This window comes from Heloderma suspectum, chromosome 1 (genome assembly GCF_057233095.1).
Source record: "Heloderma suspectum isolate Gila_16-S chromosome 1, 16-S_ref, whole genome shotgun sequence".
Taxonomy (NCBI): Eukaryota; Metazoa; Chordata; class Lepidosauria; order Squamata; family Helodermatidae; genus Heloderma; species Heloderma suspectum.
Genome location: NC_139458.1, coordinates 79,503,218 through 79,517,701, shown reverse-complemented (window position 1 = coordinate 79,517,701; position 14,484 = coordinate 79,503,218). Strand labels below are relative to the sequence as shown.

General features: G+C 44.4%; 1 protein-coding gene across 22 annotated transcripts in view; it reads left to right on the top strand.

The window, feature by feature from the left end:
* The window catches only part of GPHN (gephyrin), a 483,693-nt gene that overhangs the window by 195,041 nt on the left and 274,168 nt on the right, over positions 1-14,484 (top strand). For all 22 annotated transcript variants that reach the window (XM_084848962.1, XM_084848936.1, XM_084848902.1 and 19 more), the window contains one exon: positions 6,953-7,045. In XM_084848962.1, the coding sequence (XP_084705088.1) occupies positions 6,953-7,045 (93 nt within the window). The remainder of the gene's footprint in view (positions 1-6,952; positions 7,046-14,484) is intronic.

Sequence of the window (14,484 nt, the reverse complement as noted above, 5' to 3'; positions counted from 1 at the left end):
GGATTTTGCCAATTCTGCATACAGACCACTAATGATTGGGGAGAAGAGGCCACTGCCCCCTCCCATTCTGCATGTAGCAAAGCCCTGCCCCCCCCCCCCGGATTTCTTGGCCAAACCTCAGTTTATTGAGTGAAAACCCCAGGCGCTCCTGAGTAGCATCCCGATAAGCAAATAACCAAAACAATAAGGCTTGATCCCAACCAGTGGAGGCTGAAGAACATAGGCCCGGATCATCTGACCCAGAGTCTGAGGAAACCTTTTCACCAGCTCATTGGTTTGAGGGTAACAGGGGACACTAAAAGGATTCCCTACATCCCCAATCTCCCATATCTTCTGTAGTAGTCCCAAAACAACCCCTGTGCTCCAATCCGACAAAATAGTCGTGGGCGTTCCCAAACGAGAACAAATAAAAAGCAAAGCTTTAACCGAAGTGGCAGCTGTGATAGTTGACAAAGGCACAGTTTCTGCATATTGGATGACCAAACCTAGGGCAGTCAAAATGAATCTCCTTCTTGTCTTAGTAGGGGGGGCCAAGTGTCCCATAATGTCAATGCCGAGTTCAAAAGAAGCCTCCACCGGAGGGAGTGGTTGTACCGATTGATGATCTTTATTAAACCCCACTCTCTGGCAGGCATCACAGGAAACATAAAACTCCTTCACCTCCTTGGCCACTAGGGGCCAGTAGAACCCTTTGGTCACTCCACTCTGTGTATGTTTAACTCCCAAATGCCCCCCCCCCGCCCCACTCCCTGGGCCAGGCGAAGAACTTGCTTTGGAAAGGTTTGAGGTACAACTAACTGGTGCTGGCGGGTCCACTTCGCCCCGCATCCTTTAGGGGCGAACTCACTATACAAAGCCCCATTACCCCACCAGAACCAGACCGGATAGACTGAAGCAACATCTGCAATGCCCCGGGCAGCCTCTTCCTGGCAAGACTGTAGGGTAGGGTCAGAGACCTGGGCTGCAATAAACCTTGGATGGGGGCTGCCTCCCTTTTCCAGTTCTCCTCCGTCCTCCCCCTCCAAGTCTCTGCTGTCCATCTCTGCTCCCGAGCTGGAAGGAGCCTCCTCGGCCTCAGTCATCCGAGGACTCTCCATTGATGCTGCCACCAGGTCAGGAGTTGCTTCTTGCAGTGTAGCAGCCTGGCTGCAGGTAAGGGCCTTCATTTGGGCCTGATACGCAAGGTCATTACTGATTACTACATGCCATGGAGCAGAGGACTCCTCCTGGTGGACGAGCACATCTAATTCTCCCTTCCAGCCCTGGTACTCGACCCAAACTCTAGCAACAGGGACCTCAATGTTCAGGGAGTTGTAAGGGGTCACCAAATAGGTTTGGCCTTCCCAAAACTGCCCCTCCTCCAGATATCGTCTGTCCACAGCCGTCACATCTGCCCCGTGTCCCGGTAAGCCTTAACTCGAGTCCCATTGATAGCAATACACTCACAAAACTGCCTCTGGCTCTATTTGATCTGTCCTGGCTGTAACAGCCGCATCTTCACTGAAGAGCCAGGAGTTGAGGTGTCTAGCAAAACTGCGTTGGTCACTTCCAGTGGACTGAACCACATCAGGGCTTGCGGCTATCCTCCAGGTTCGCGGGGTGGCTGGCAAGAGGTTTTCCGACGGAAGGTGGACTCCCACCCCAGCTAGACCGATGTTACATGGCGGTTGCCCATCTGCAGCCTGTTCCTTCCAGCTTTCTTCAACCCATTCTGAAGCAGCCTGGCTCGCAGCTGGAGTCCGAGGGCGGGCAATCATAGCCACTTTCGGCTGGGGCTCCACCGCTTTCTTCTTAGCCAACTTTGGGCAATCACGTTTCAGGTGGCCCACCTCCTTACAATAATAGCAGCCTCCCGCCTGGGGGATGGACATAGCTCTGGGGAAAGGTTCTCCCTGCCCCCCTTCAGTTACTCTCAGGGGGCCATTAGCCACTTTGGCCTCACTCCCTTTCTCACTCACCCCTGCTCCAGCCCCTCCAAAAGTCCTGGAACGCCCAGATCGGGAAAGATCTCTCTGGCGACCGATGCTCATCTGGTCTGCCATGAGCCCGGCCTCTCACACAGTCTGGGGGTTCCTATCACTAACCAGGGCTGCCAGTTCTAGAGGAAGTAAGGACAAAAATTGCTCCAGCCCTACCAGCTCTCACAGTTCTTCAAAGGAGCGGGCTTCAGCTACCTCCAACCATGTGTCCAGGGCCTTCGTTAATCTCCCCGATAGGGCAACATAGCGTTCTTTGGCTACAGGCCCTAAATTCCTGAATAGTTGACCACAATGATCAGCAGATAAGCCGAAACGTTGTTTTATTAGGACCTTAAACATCTCGTAGTCATGGGCATCTGATCAAGCCACAGACCCTAATAAATCTGCCAATTCTCCTGTAACATGAGCCCTCAAGAGGGCCATACGTTGGTGGGGTAACACCTTTTGATCTTCGCAGGCCAGTTCAAACCAAGAAAAAAAACTTAAAACGTCCTGCCCTGGCTGGTAAACAGGAAAAAGTTTACGACCCAGCCAGGCAAACACATTCCTTTCCTCCGAGGGCCCCAATTGGGCTTTCAGCGCCTCAATCTGCAGTTCCATCAGTCTCATCTGCCTGGCATGAGTCTCCTGAGAAGCATGCCTCCATTCACCTACACTGTCTGGGAGACTGTTGGGTTCAGAGGCCGGTACCAGTCTCCCTCACCTCCCACTATTCTGAGGGGTGGCAGTCAGATCCATAGGCAGTCAGATCTCCACCTCTGCAGCCGTAGCCAACATTTCACTTCCCCCCCGGCCAGAGGCAGAAGCGTCTACTACCCATTCAATGACAGCCGAATTCCTGGCCTCCGCTCCAGGCAGCTGTGAGGAAACGACCTCCTCCCGATCTGATCCACTTCTCGCTGGGGTCTGCATAGTCCCTGACTACTCAAAACAACAAAACCTCGAGAGTATGCACCTCAGTCTTGTTGTCTCTCTCTCCCTAATTTCCCAGTGCCCTGCACACCCTAAATGACCTCAGTGTCTTATCCCAGCGCCGTCACCATGTGAAGGTTTGTTGGTTTCACCCCAACAACCCTGCAAGGTAGGACAGGCCTAACTCGGCCACAAATTTCCCCAAGGTAACCCAGTAGCTCTCACCCAAGCCAATAGGCACTGTATTTAGCTCTGAAGTTATTCAGATAGATCACACCAGCTGAAGGTTGGATAAAAGTTTATTAAAAAGGGAAAGGGAAAGGAATAGGGGAGAGGTGGTAGGTTGTACAGGAAATTGCAGGCAACGTCAAACAAATACAAAACTCTAAACAAAACCAAAAACACCAAACCTCAAGGCGCACACTCCCAAGAGTAAAACAATAAAGCTAGCTAGTCTATCCTATACATACCAAAGTATGGGCCTCTCAGGATAGCCATCAACCAGCAGCACACCCTAGTGCCGTCAGGGCCAGAAGAGTCACCCGCCCCTTCCTTCGCTCTCCTTTTATTGCCTAGCCCTAGCAACTCCAGGCAGATTTGGAGCACCCAATCCAAATTCAGTCTCAGGTCACCCCACCCCACCCTCCCAAGGAGGTTGCATCTTCCCACCAGGCACGGCTGTTATCACTTTCCCAATTAGGCAGAGCAACTCATGGCCTTGAGCTGCCAAAACTCATCACCCTCCAGGTGCTGTGGTATAGGTGACTATCCCAATAGCCCTCAAAAAGCTTTACTCTATTAACCCATTCTTGACAGTGTGCAACTGTGGGCATAATTCCTGCCCCCTTCTGTATTTCCAAGATTGGATGAAAGGCTGAGGTTCATCAGACTTTCCAAAGGACAGCGGCACACTCTCCAAGGCAATTGTGGCAGGTGAAAATGTGAAACCATGTGTATGTGTAACTGAATTTGCTCACATTCATCTGTTTTTGCCCTTTCTTCTCTCACTACTCCCCATTGCTTGTCTAAAATCAATCTGTAAACTCCTTAGAGAATGGGCCTCTGTTTTGTGCTTATATTACTCTGTGAAGTGCTATGTAGTGTGATGGCTTTACATAAATAATAATAGCACCTTTACCACCACACAAGTAGCGCTTGAGTGGAAAGGACTGAATCAGTCCTTTAATGAAAACCAATACATTGCTCAGAAACAAAATTATGTTGGAATTCATCCAAAACAAGATGTGCTGCTTTGTCTAGCTGTTTCTATAAAGAAGCAAAAGGCATAGTAATCTCTAAAAACTGTAACGAAGGATAGTCCACCACCTTCAGTGGCAATCTGTTCCACTGTTGAGCATCTTGTACTGGTAGGAAGTTTAATCAAACCCCTTTTTCTTGCAGTTTGAACCCACTGGTTCAGGTTTTATATTATGGAGCAACAGAGAACAAATTCGCTCCATCATCTATGTGACAGGCCTTCAGATGTTTGAAGATGACTGTTGTATCATCTCTTAACTGCTTCTTTTCCTTCAAGCTTTCTTCATAGGATTTAGTTTCCAGGCCCCTTACCATCTTTATTGCCCTCATCTGGACATGTTGCAGTTTGTCAATATCCTCCTTAAACTGAGGTACCCAGAACTGGACACAGTACTCCAGATGAGGTCTGTCCAAAGCAGGATAATGTATTATTTATTAATTTATTTATTTATTTATTAAATTTATTAATCGCCCATCTGGCTGGTCACCCAGCCACTCTGGGCGATGTACAGCATATAATAAAACAGTTTAAAACAATAAAATTCTACAATAAAAATGTTTTCTAAAATACCCTAACCCACCCCAAATGCCTGCCTGAACAGCCACGTTTTTAATGCACGGCGGAAGCTCATTAAAGAGGGGGCATGGCGGAGTTCCCCAGGGAGGGAGTTCCACAGAGTGGGGGCCACCACAGAAAAGGCCCTCTCCCTCGTCCCCACCAGTCTAGCTGTCCTGGCTGATGGGACAGAGAGAAGGCCATCCGAGGCTGATCTTGTTAAGCAGCCTGTCTGGTGTTGCTGGAGGTGCTCCTTAAGATAGGCTGGGCCGGAACCATATAGGGTTTTAAAGGTCAAAACCAACACCTTGAATTTGGCCCGGAAAACAACTGGTAACCAGTGCAACTCCTTCAGCACAGGAGTGATGTAATCTCGCCGGCGGCTGCTTTTAATCAGGTGAGCCGCCGCGTTCTGTACCAGCTGCAGCTTCCGAACCGTCTTCAAGGGTAACCCCACATACAGCGCATTACAGTAGTCTAAACGAGAGGAGACCAGGGCATGTACTACCAATGGGAGCAGATGGTCGGGAAGGAAGGGGTGCAGCCACCGTATCAGATGGAGTTGATACAGCACTGTCCAGCTCACAGCTGACACCTGAGCCTCCATGGACAGCTGGGAGTCCAAAATAACCCCCAAGCTGCGGACCTGGTCTTTCAAGGGTAGCCATACCCCATTCAACACCAGGTCAACATCTCCCAGCCTCCCTCTTGTCTCCCACCAAAAGTCCCTCGGTCTTGTCAGGGTTCAGCTTATTCCTCCCCATCCAGCCACTCACCATCTGCAGACATTTGGACAGGGATTCTACAGCCAACCTTGGTGAAGATTTGAAAGAGAGGTAGAGCTGCGTGTCATCTGCATATTGATGACACCACACCCCAAACCTCCTGATGATAGCCCCCAGTGGCTTCACACAGATGTTAAATAGCATCGGGGAGAGGATGGAACCCTGTGGCACCCCACAAGTGAGTGGCCACGGGTCCAAAACCTCCTCTCCCAATGCTACTCTCTGGTACCTGCTGGAGAGGAAGGACCGGAACCACTGCAATACAGTGTCTCCAATGCCCAACCCCTCCAGGCAGTCCAGGAGGATACCATGGTCAACGGTATCAATAGCTGCTTAGAGGTCGAGAACAAGGAAGGAGCATTCACCCCTATCCAGAGCCCTCCTCATATCATCCACCAAGGTGACCAAGGCCGTTTCTGTCCCATGCCCAAGCCTGAAGCCTGAAGTCCAACTGAAATGAGTCTAGATAATCGGTTTCTTCCAAGTGTGCCTTGGTGTTACCATTACTTCTCATGATCTGGACATTATACTTCTGTTGATACAACCTAGAATTGCATTAGCCTTTTTAGCCACTGCACTGCATTGCTGAGGTTTGTTTAGCCTGTGGTCTACTAAAATCCCTAGATCCTTTTCACAAGTACTGCTGTCAAGCCTGGTGTCACCCATCCTGTATTTCTGTAATTCATTCTTCCTACTTAAATGCAGAACTTTATATTTATCTCTGTTGAAATTCATTTTGTTAGTTTTGGCCTGGTTCTCCATCCTGTCAAGACAGGGTGAGCAATGTGTGGCCCTCCAGATGATTTGGCCTACAGTTCTCATCATCCCTCACCATTGGCTATGATGGCTGAGGCTGATGGAAGTCACAGGCCAAACCATCTGGAAGGCCACAAGTTACACAGGCCTGTTCTACGTTACTTGCTACAACACTCAGTTCGATGCCATCACCAAATTTGATGAGCATCCCCTCTACTCCTTTGTCCAAGTCATTTGAAAAGACATCAAGCAACATTGGGACAACACCCTGTGGTACCCCCACTTGTCACTTTTTTCCAGGATGATCATGAGCTGTTTATGAGCACTCTTTGACTATAGTCCATCAATCAGCTATAAATTCACCTCTCAGTAATGTCTTCTAGCCCATATTTTACCAGCTTACCAGTACGAATATTGTAGGGGACTTTGCTGAAAGCCCTGTTGAAACTGAGATACTACATCCACAGCCTTTTACCAGGCTAGTAATTATATAAAAAAGGAGTTAAGGTTAGTCTGGTATGATTTAGCTGTATCTGTATGGAGGTAGATAGGGTGATGTAGTGGAATTGTATTGTACACAAAATTAGTTATTCCCTTTAAAACAAACTTTTGTTTAAACCTGTTGATGTTCTGAAAGCCAGAGGACCTGTGTTTCACTGGACTGGGAACAAAGAAAACCTGATGATTTCATTCTTTTTTTTTTCCAGGAGACATTGATAGACTGGTGTGATGAAAAGGAACTTAACTTAATTTTAACAACTGGAGGAACAGGGTTCGCACCAAGGGATGTCACACCAGAGGTGAGATACTTTTCTCTTTAAAACCATCTGTATTTCTAAAGTGTATTGTTTTATATGTGATATTTCAGAAGATACCTATTTGATATAATATAAAATGTTGTTCAATCTGAAAAACAAAAAATACCTGCCTCAAACAGTTCAAAAGCAAGCAATTGATTTTATTTTGCTGCCAACAGGAGGCTTGTGTTTTGTGCATAGGCTACTTTCCAGTGTTCCTGCATTATTGGTAGGCATATGTCTAACTGAGACACAGATTCTTCTACAATATTGGTTGTCAGAGTATAAGGTAAGCCTTGCTAGGGAGGTGTGAATTGTTACTGGAGAGTGCAAGTACCTTCCCAGCCCCACTGAGTGTATGCTTTGGTTTGGCCAAGAGGAAGAATGCTAGTCCACTCGTATTCCATCTATTTTTGAAGGTATTTTCCTTCCCTAAGATTATTCCCACAGGTATCTTTATGTTACCAGGCCATGGTGACCCTGCTTCTACTCTTTTCCTTTGATACACTTGGGCACTGTGGGACCTTGTGTGTGTTATAGGTGAAAAGCTCAAACAGTTCAAAGTTGGGTCTTCTTCACACATGCAGCCAGTAGTGTGGGAGCTGCTTCTGTGAGGTGCAAACCAACACAGCAGGGGAATATGTGTGAATAAGGCAATTGCATGGGCTAGGCTGATCAGACAAATCATCCCTGTGCCTTTGGAATTCTGTTGGGAGGAAGGGTACCAATCAGGTGGAAAGATCCATGTAATCACATAATCCACATATCATGCAGAAGTGATGGAGAAAACATGCATTCCCCTGCATGGGAATGGAGAAAACATGCTCCATGTATTAATACTGATTCATCCATCATGAAGACTGGAACTTTCATGTCAATTTCAGTTGCATACCAGCTGTCAGAATTAGTACATCAAATGTAGATTTAGTCCATATTTGTAGTTTTTGTGAATTGTGTGTGTTAGGAGTGGGAAGAGTCAGGATTAATCTGGATTATAATAAGATTATTTTATTACCCTTTGGATAGTCTAAACACACTAGTAATTACTCATTGTGTACTTTTATACTAAAGTATTTTATGAAATTTAAAAGCCACTATCAAAAAAGGGAGGTTAGATGAACTTCTCCCTCAAAGATAAGCATCAATTGAATTTCCAAGCAATTGAATTGTTCCTTGAGAAGTGGATGTAATATACCCAACAGAATAATAGCTATCTAAAGCATTTCGATGGTAAGCTTTCAGGATAGTTCAGAAGCAGTGGTGCTGTTAGGACTGGACCTTGGAGCCAAAGTTCAGGGTCCCACAGCCCCCACCCCCACCCCACGACCATCCAGAGAGCAGTAGGTGATTGGGCCAGCAGGACAGCAAAAAAAAAAACCCCTCCATTTTATTCCTGTAGCCAAAGTGATGCTATATTTAAGTGAGTTTAAAATACAAAACTGCACATGCTCAGAGATTATTTTTTTTTAAATCAGGGTTGGCAAACACTTTTGTTGAAGTAAGTATTCTAACATATCAGTAATGTAGAAGTAGTGGTAAAGCATGGAATGGTGGCTGGGAGTGAAGAGAAATGTTAGTTGTTTGCTTCACAACTGAAGTAATTCACATGGCCATCTAAAGGGCGGGGGGGGGGGGCATACTACCATTAAGTCCAAGGTCTTGGGTAGTCCTATGCTGATTCATATGGGGAGGAAAAAGGTTTACCTACAAACAGACCCGAGTTTCTTCATATTTCGGTGAGCCACAAGGAATGCAGAAGAGATAATCCTCTCCCACTTAAGAAATAGATAAAGGAGAACTGTGCATGCATGTACTCCCCTGGGTGAAAAGGGAAGTAGGAGACAATAGGGAACAAATGTGAAGGCAAGGATGTGGTTCTGCTGAGCTGCCCACTCACAGCATGAGGCACATTTTGACAGTTGAGGGCAGACAGTCTCGTGGCAAGTGATGAGTAAGTGGTACGCATGCTTTTGGCATGCATGCCACAAAGCACCATCTGTGTCACTTTGGTTGTGCTAAGGCTTGGATAGCCTGGCAAGGAAGGGTGATTTCCATGGCTGACATAACCTGGCTGTAAGTAAAAGAAATATCCATGTCCTTCTTCCGAGCCAGAAAGAGAGTGGTAAATTTCCACTGGCACCCAAGCTTTGGAATCATATGAAACCTTGTCTTGCAGGACCCACTTGTATACTTTTGATGGAATTTTAAAGCAGGGTTTAACTAGTTGTGGTAATTATAGATCTCATGACACCACTGGCCTCTCAAATATGAGTGCCATATGCAGATTTAGTTGTATATGGTCATTTTTATTCTCTGTGTTTGAAACATTTTAAAGATGAAAATTATGATAAAAAGCTGAGAAAGAATAATATGTTCAGTATGACTGCTAGATACTTCTGTTAGGAGGTGGGTAGATTATTAGAAAGTGTGGCAGTGATTAATAATTCATTCTTTACGTTTCTTTATTTTAATTTTTGTACGAGTTAGGCCATTCTGACATTAGACCTCCAAGGGCACAAATATTCTTCAAATATATTTTATACTCTTCTTCTCATTCTAGTTACAGTATATAGTTACCACTTTTCTCCATTATGCTAACATTTGTGTGTCTAGTCTGGCAGCATAATTGATTAGTATTAGCATTCAAGAATATCTGCTGCATAGTCATAATCCAATAAATTAAAATTCAAAAACAGAGAACAAGAGAGCTGAGAGAGAGAAATCTGGAATGCACAAAAGACAAAGAAAAAATTGATTTTGGAATCTACTAGTCCATTTCTGAGTGTGTTTATATTTGATGCTGCTCCTTTAAAAATAAGTAGCACTTTAGCATATTAATTTTTTATTAGTTGTCACAACTGCATTTTTTTCAGATTTAGTGTTCCGAATTGGTCAATACACATTCAGGTCGTAGGCCAAACCAATAACCATTTTGAATCTGTGTTGGTCTGCAATCTAATCCCAAAATGAAATGTTAAAAGTACTATGAAGAATATGCATACTTGACACTAACTAGAAAGTATAGCTTGGTTCTGTGGAAGACAAAATGGTCTTATAAATTCACCCTAACCATATTTAGGATGTGGTCATGCTATTTCTGAACTTTAATGATCTGTCTCTGTGCATTTTTTGCCTTTCTACGTTTTTTACATTTTATTGGCTCTGTGTTCTTCCACTTTATATCATGTTTATTGCATTCCTCTTGTGTTTAACTTTTGCACTTTTTTTCTGCTGAAGAGTTCATCTATATGACTGTTTGTGCATAATGGCAAATTATGGTTTGATGCTACAGGAAGAAGCCCTGTGCTTACATGCTGTGTCCTTCTGTCACAGTGAGGCCACGTCTGCACAGAACACACCTGGACCCCAGCTTGTGGCCCTTCTAACATGCCTGGGTCCGAAAGCTAATTTCTTCAAATCCTGGCTTGTTAGAGGAGCGACAAGTGAGGAGTCCTGGTTCAGAAATAACCACACTACTTTCCCACCCCAGTAAGTTTCTTGCTAGTTTAGCTGCTCCTGCTTCCAGGAAGAGCCAAGTGGGAGTGCTTGGGCAGCATGCATGAGCATGCTTGCTTGTGAACAATAAGCCTAGATTCTGAAAAAAAATCTGGCTTGGTGTTTTGTCAAGCATGGCTTTTACTTAGCTGGTTGCTTCCTGGTTTGCAGCATACCATACCTTAATATTTCTTCTGAACCAACACACCGTGGTTTGTACTTGTCCTCCAAAGCAGGATTGGAAACCATGGTTTGAGGCTGGTTTGAAATGTGCAAACAGACCCATAATTGTGGTACGCAAAGCAAAGATATTAAAACCACAAATTTAAATAATGTAAGTGTAAGATATAACAATCATACTCAAGGTCATAGGTATTAAACGTTTTCCCGAAGTTTTTTTTACCTAATTCTGAAAATTACGCATAGGGGCACTAGCAGGCCTCCATGTGAAGGCTATGGGATAATGCAGCACCAAGAAAGCCGTGTTCTAAGTACCTCAAGACTTAGAAATATCTGTGTTGTTTTTTCTAAGGTGGAGGGAGTATATATACATACATGCATGTGCGCACACACACAAGGAGAGAACCAGATATATGATAAAATAAGTGGTTTCCTGCAATAAAATTGTTGCAGTGTGGAGTGCTTCTTTTCAGGATTCGAGTCACTTTATTCTAAACCTGCCTCGCTTCTGGTTTTCCTCCCACCCACTTCACCCCATCCCACAATTAGTGTTCTGTCTCCAGTTCTCATTGTCCTAGTAAGATGGGCACCTCTATGCCCAGTCCCAGCTACATTAAAATCTTTGATTCCTCTATTGATAGCTATGGGCAGCTCTCAGTTCCATCTTTGGGGACATTTGAAAAAAAAATCTCAGTGTGAAACAGGAAATGATCTATCCAGACAATGTGATGGCTCTTTCTACACATTATTTATTTATGTGTCTCTCCCTCCTTTCCCCAGCCACTCCATTCCATTCACCTCCCACCCAACTGTCAGGGTTCCCTATCCCCCTCAGTCTGTCAACATTCTATGCCATTCATTTCTTTTGGGGCAGTTTCTAGGGTCCCCCCTTAAAAAAAATTCTAAAGATTTCATTAGCAAACCTCGAGGTTGAGTCTACTGATACCTCCCTCTTATGTATGGGTGGTGCAGGTTTGGCATGAGAAGACTTAAATTGGTATTAGAATAAATTATATTAAAAGAAGAACCATGTTACAGTTTGGGGTCATACACGGATTCTAGGACTGAAAATGTTGAATACTGCTGCTTTAGAATGCATTTGCTTTACTTTTGAGATTACCTCTGTTTTATACATTAATTTTCTTACACTAACATTCACTGAAATATAATGTATTAAGCCAGAAGCATCTAATTGTTTTTGGTCTGGGGTGAATTGCCCCCTTAGACCAATCAAGTGGGTCAGATGACATCAGGTGAGTAAAACCTGCCCCCTGATACTCCTTCCCTTGATGTCATCCAGCCCTACCTATTTTGCCTTTCTGTGTGCTGAGAGAGTCATAATGTTACCGAAGGACCATTCCGGACCTCCATTAAGGGACTTTTGAACCTTAATCATAATGTATCTTTGCAAATGTGACCCAGTGATACATACAGGCTCAGGTCTCTTCAGAAATGGGGAATTTTACTGAACACACAAGAATAAAACATAAACAATTATTATTCTGGGGATATAGCTGATTGGCAAAAAGGCACTTATAAGAATTCCATAATGGATTCAATCAGTTCATATATTACAAACACAACTAAGCCAACTAAGCAAATGTAGCAAAAATGTAGAATGTAGACATTCATGCACTGGGTTCAAATGGTGGGGAAATTAGCTCAAATGTCCACTCAGTGGGTAAAACAAGAACTGCAGTGCACAGATGACTAGACCATAGCTATGTGTGGACCGTCTGAGTTTGACTGGGCCGGGCTATGGCTCTGGGATTGTTGAGGAGGTGAGGACTAAATTGAGGCCCTCACACTACAGGGAGAGAAAGAGAGGGAGAAGGAGAAAGAATCAGGGATGAGATGCAGAGAACAAAAAGGCTTGCAGAGGCTTGTCTTTGGCAGCAGACAGTATGCCAAGGCTAGTTCTTGCATAAAGTCACTGTGTTGAAAGGGGAGGGAAGGATGATTACCTACAGCTAATGCACACACTAGTTCTAATTTCAAGAGCCAGTCCACTTCTTGTTTCCTCTTTCAGCTATTTATTGTGAAGCAGGAAACTCCAGCTCACACTGTATGTCAAGCAAACATTTCTGGAGAATTTAGCTTGATCACAATGGGGATGAAGAGGGAACATGAAGAAGAGTCCTAAAGAGAAAGCTTGGCCACAGTTCTTCACAGTGGGTGACCAGGGGAAAGTCCCACTAAAGGGGCTGGGTTTCCAACCAAAACTAGTTTAAAAATAGACCAAATCGCTTCACGCTTAAACAAGCATAAAATAATACAAAGGATACAAAGGTGGAGGCTACAATTTGTAATTGGAAGACATCCAGAAGATAGAAGAGGGCTTCAAAGATACCTTTCCTAGGATCTCATTTGTTCTGTCCTGTAGAAGAAGCTGGAGTGTGGTGAAAGAGGCTGCAACCAAGTCACTGCTTCAGCTAAAGTGGGGACTTAGGCAGACAGAGCACATGCTCTGGGAGAAGATGTCTGACAAGGCTCAAACAAAACTCCGGGTTCCATGACATACTGATTTCAGCAGAACGGGCAAGAGCCAATGGATACAACCAGGACTAAATGGGCTTGTCATGCAACCAAAGTAATTTTAACAAATGGTGCCTGCCTCAGGTGGCCAGGACCTTAGTAATGTCCGCAGCAAAATGGTGCCTTGCCTTGGTGAGGCCAGGAATACTGTGCATCTGTGGTACAGAGTTCTTATTGGGTTCAAACAAAGACTACAAAAGGACAAAAGTCTCTGAGTCAGAAAATGACAATGAAACAAAAAGAGCGGTAAAGACTTGGGCAGAATCAGTGATGATTTCAAGCTACCAATGAAAGATTGAGTTATGACTTGTCACTAAGGCTATCAATGGTCTTGAAAGGGCTATATTTTGGATGGGCAAAATATAATCAGGGCAGTGCTGTGCCTTAAAAGTGTGATGCTTAAAAATCGGGAAATTCCATGTCGATGATTAATTCATACCTGGAGGGAAATCACTCTATGCCTGGGGTGTGCATACATTTCTACTTTTCTGATTGCTGTGCCTGTGCCAATCATGGGTTAATTAATCATGTGCTGGTTGAATGGTATTGCTAAATCTGGACTGGAGTATGTGATTTAATATTGCTGTGCCTATGGCAAGATCACTTGCTCATTTGTCCTGAAATGTTTCCAAGCCTTGACTTACTCTATTCTAGACTGATTTTCTTAAAGTGAACACTAAAGGCACTGTCTGTGCATGCTATGTGTCAAACAGCTTGCCAACAATGGAGCTCCATACCTCTCTTAGTACAGAGAAAGGGATTTGGCTGGCTCCTCCATGTGGCAACCAAGACTGGCACCTCCATCATGCATCTCTCACCGTCCTCATGGGTGTGACATGCAAAAGGGAGTCCCCGATGCTACCTCCTATTGGAGATAACATTGGGGATTCCTCTCCCATGGAGGAAGGCTGGGGACATACACCCTCCTTTATTATTATAGACTGTGGATTAACAGAATTACAATTCTACCCTTATTAAGTGTAATGATGAAATTCTAGCAGCTCAAAAGTCTGGAGATTATTAATGTTATTGTTACTTTTACATAACAAGCTGACAATGCATAAATCAGTTTGAGAGTTAATTAATAAAATCATTTCTAGGTTTCATTTCAGCTTCATATTTTTTATTTTTTATTTAAATAAATTTTTTTTTTGTCTTTCTAACACTCAGGGTGGCATTCAGTGACAAATAAAATTAAAACAAAAATGGTATATATGGAATTTTGTCTCAAA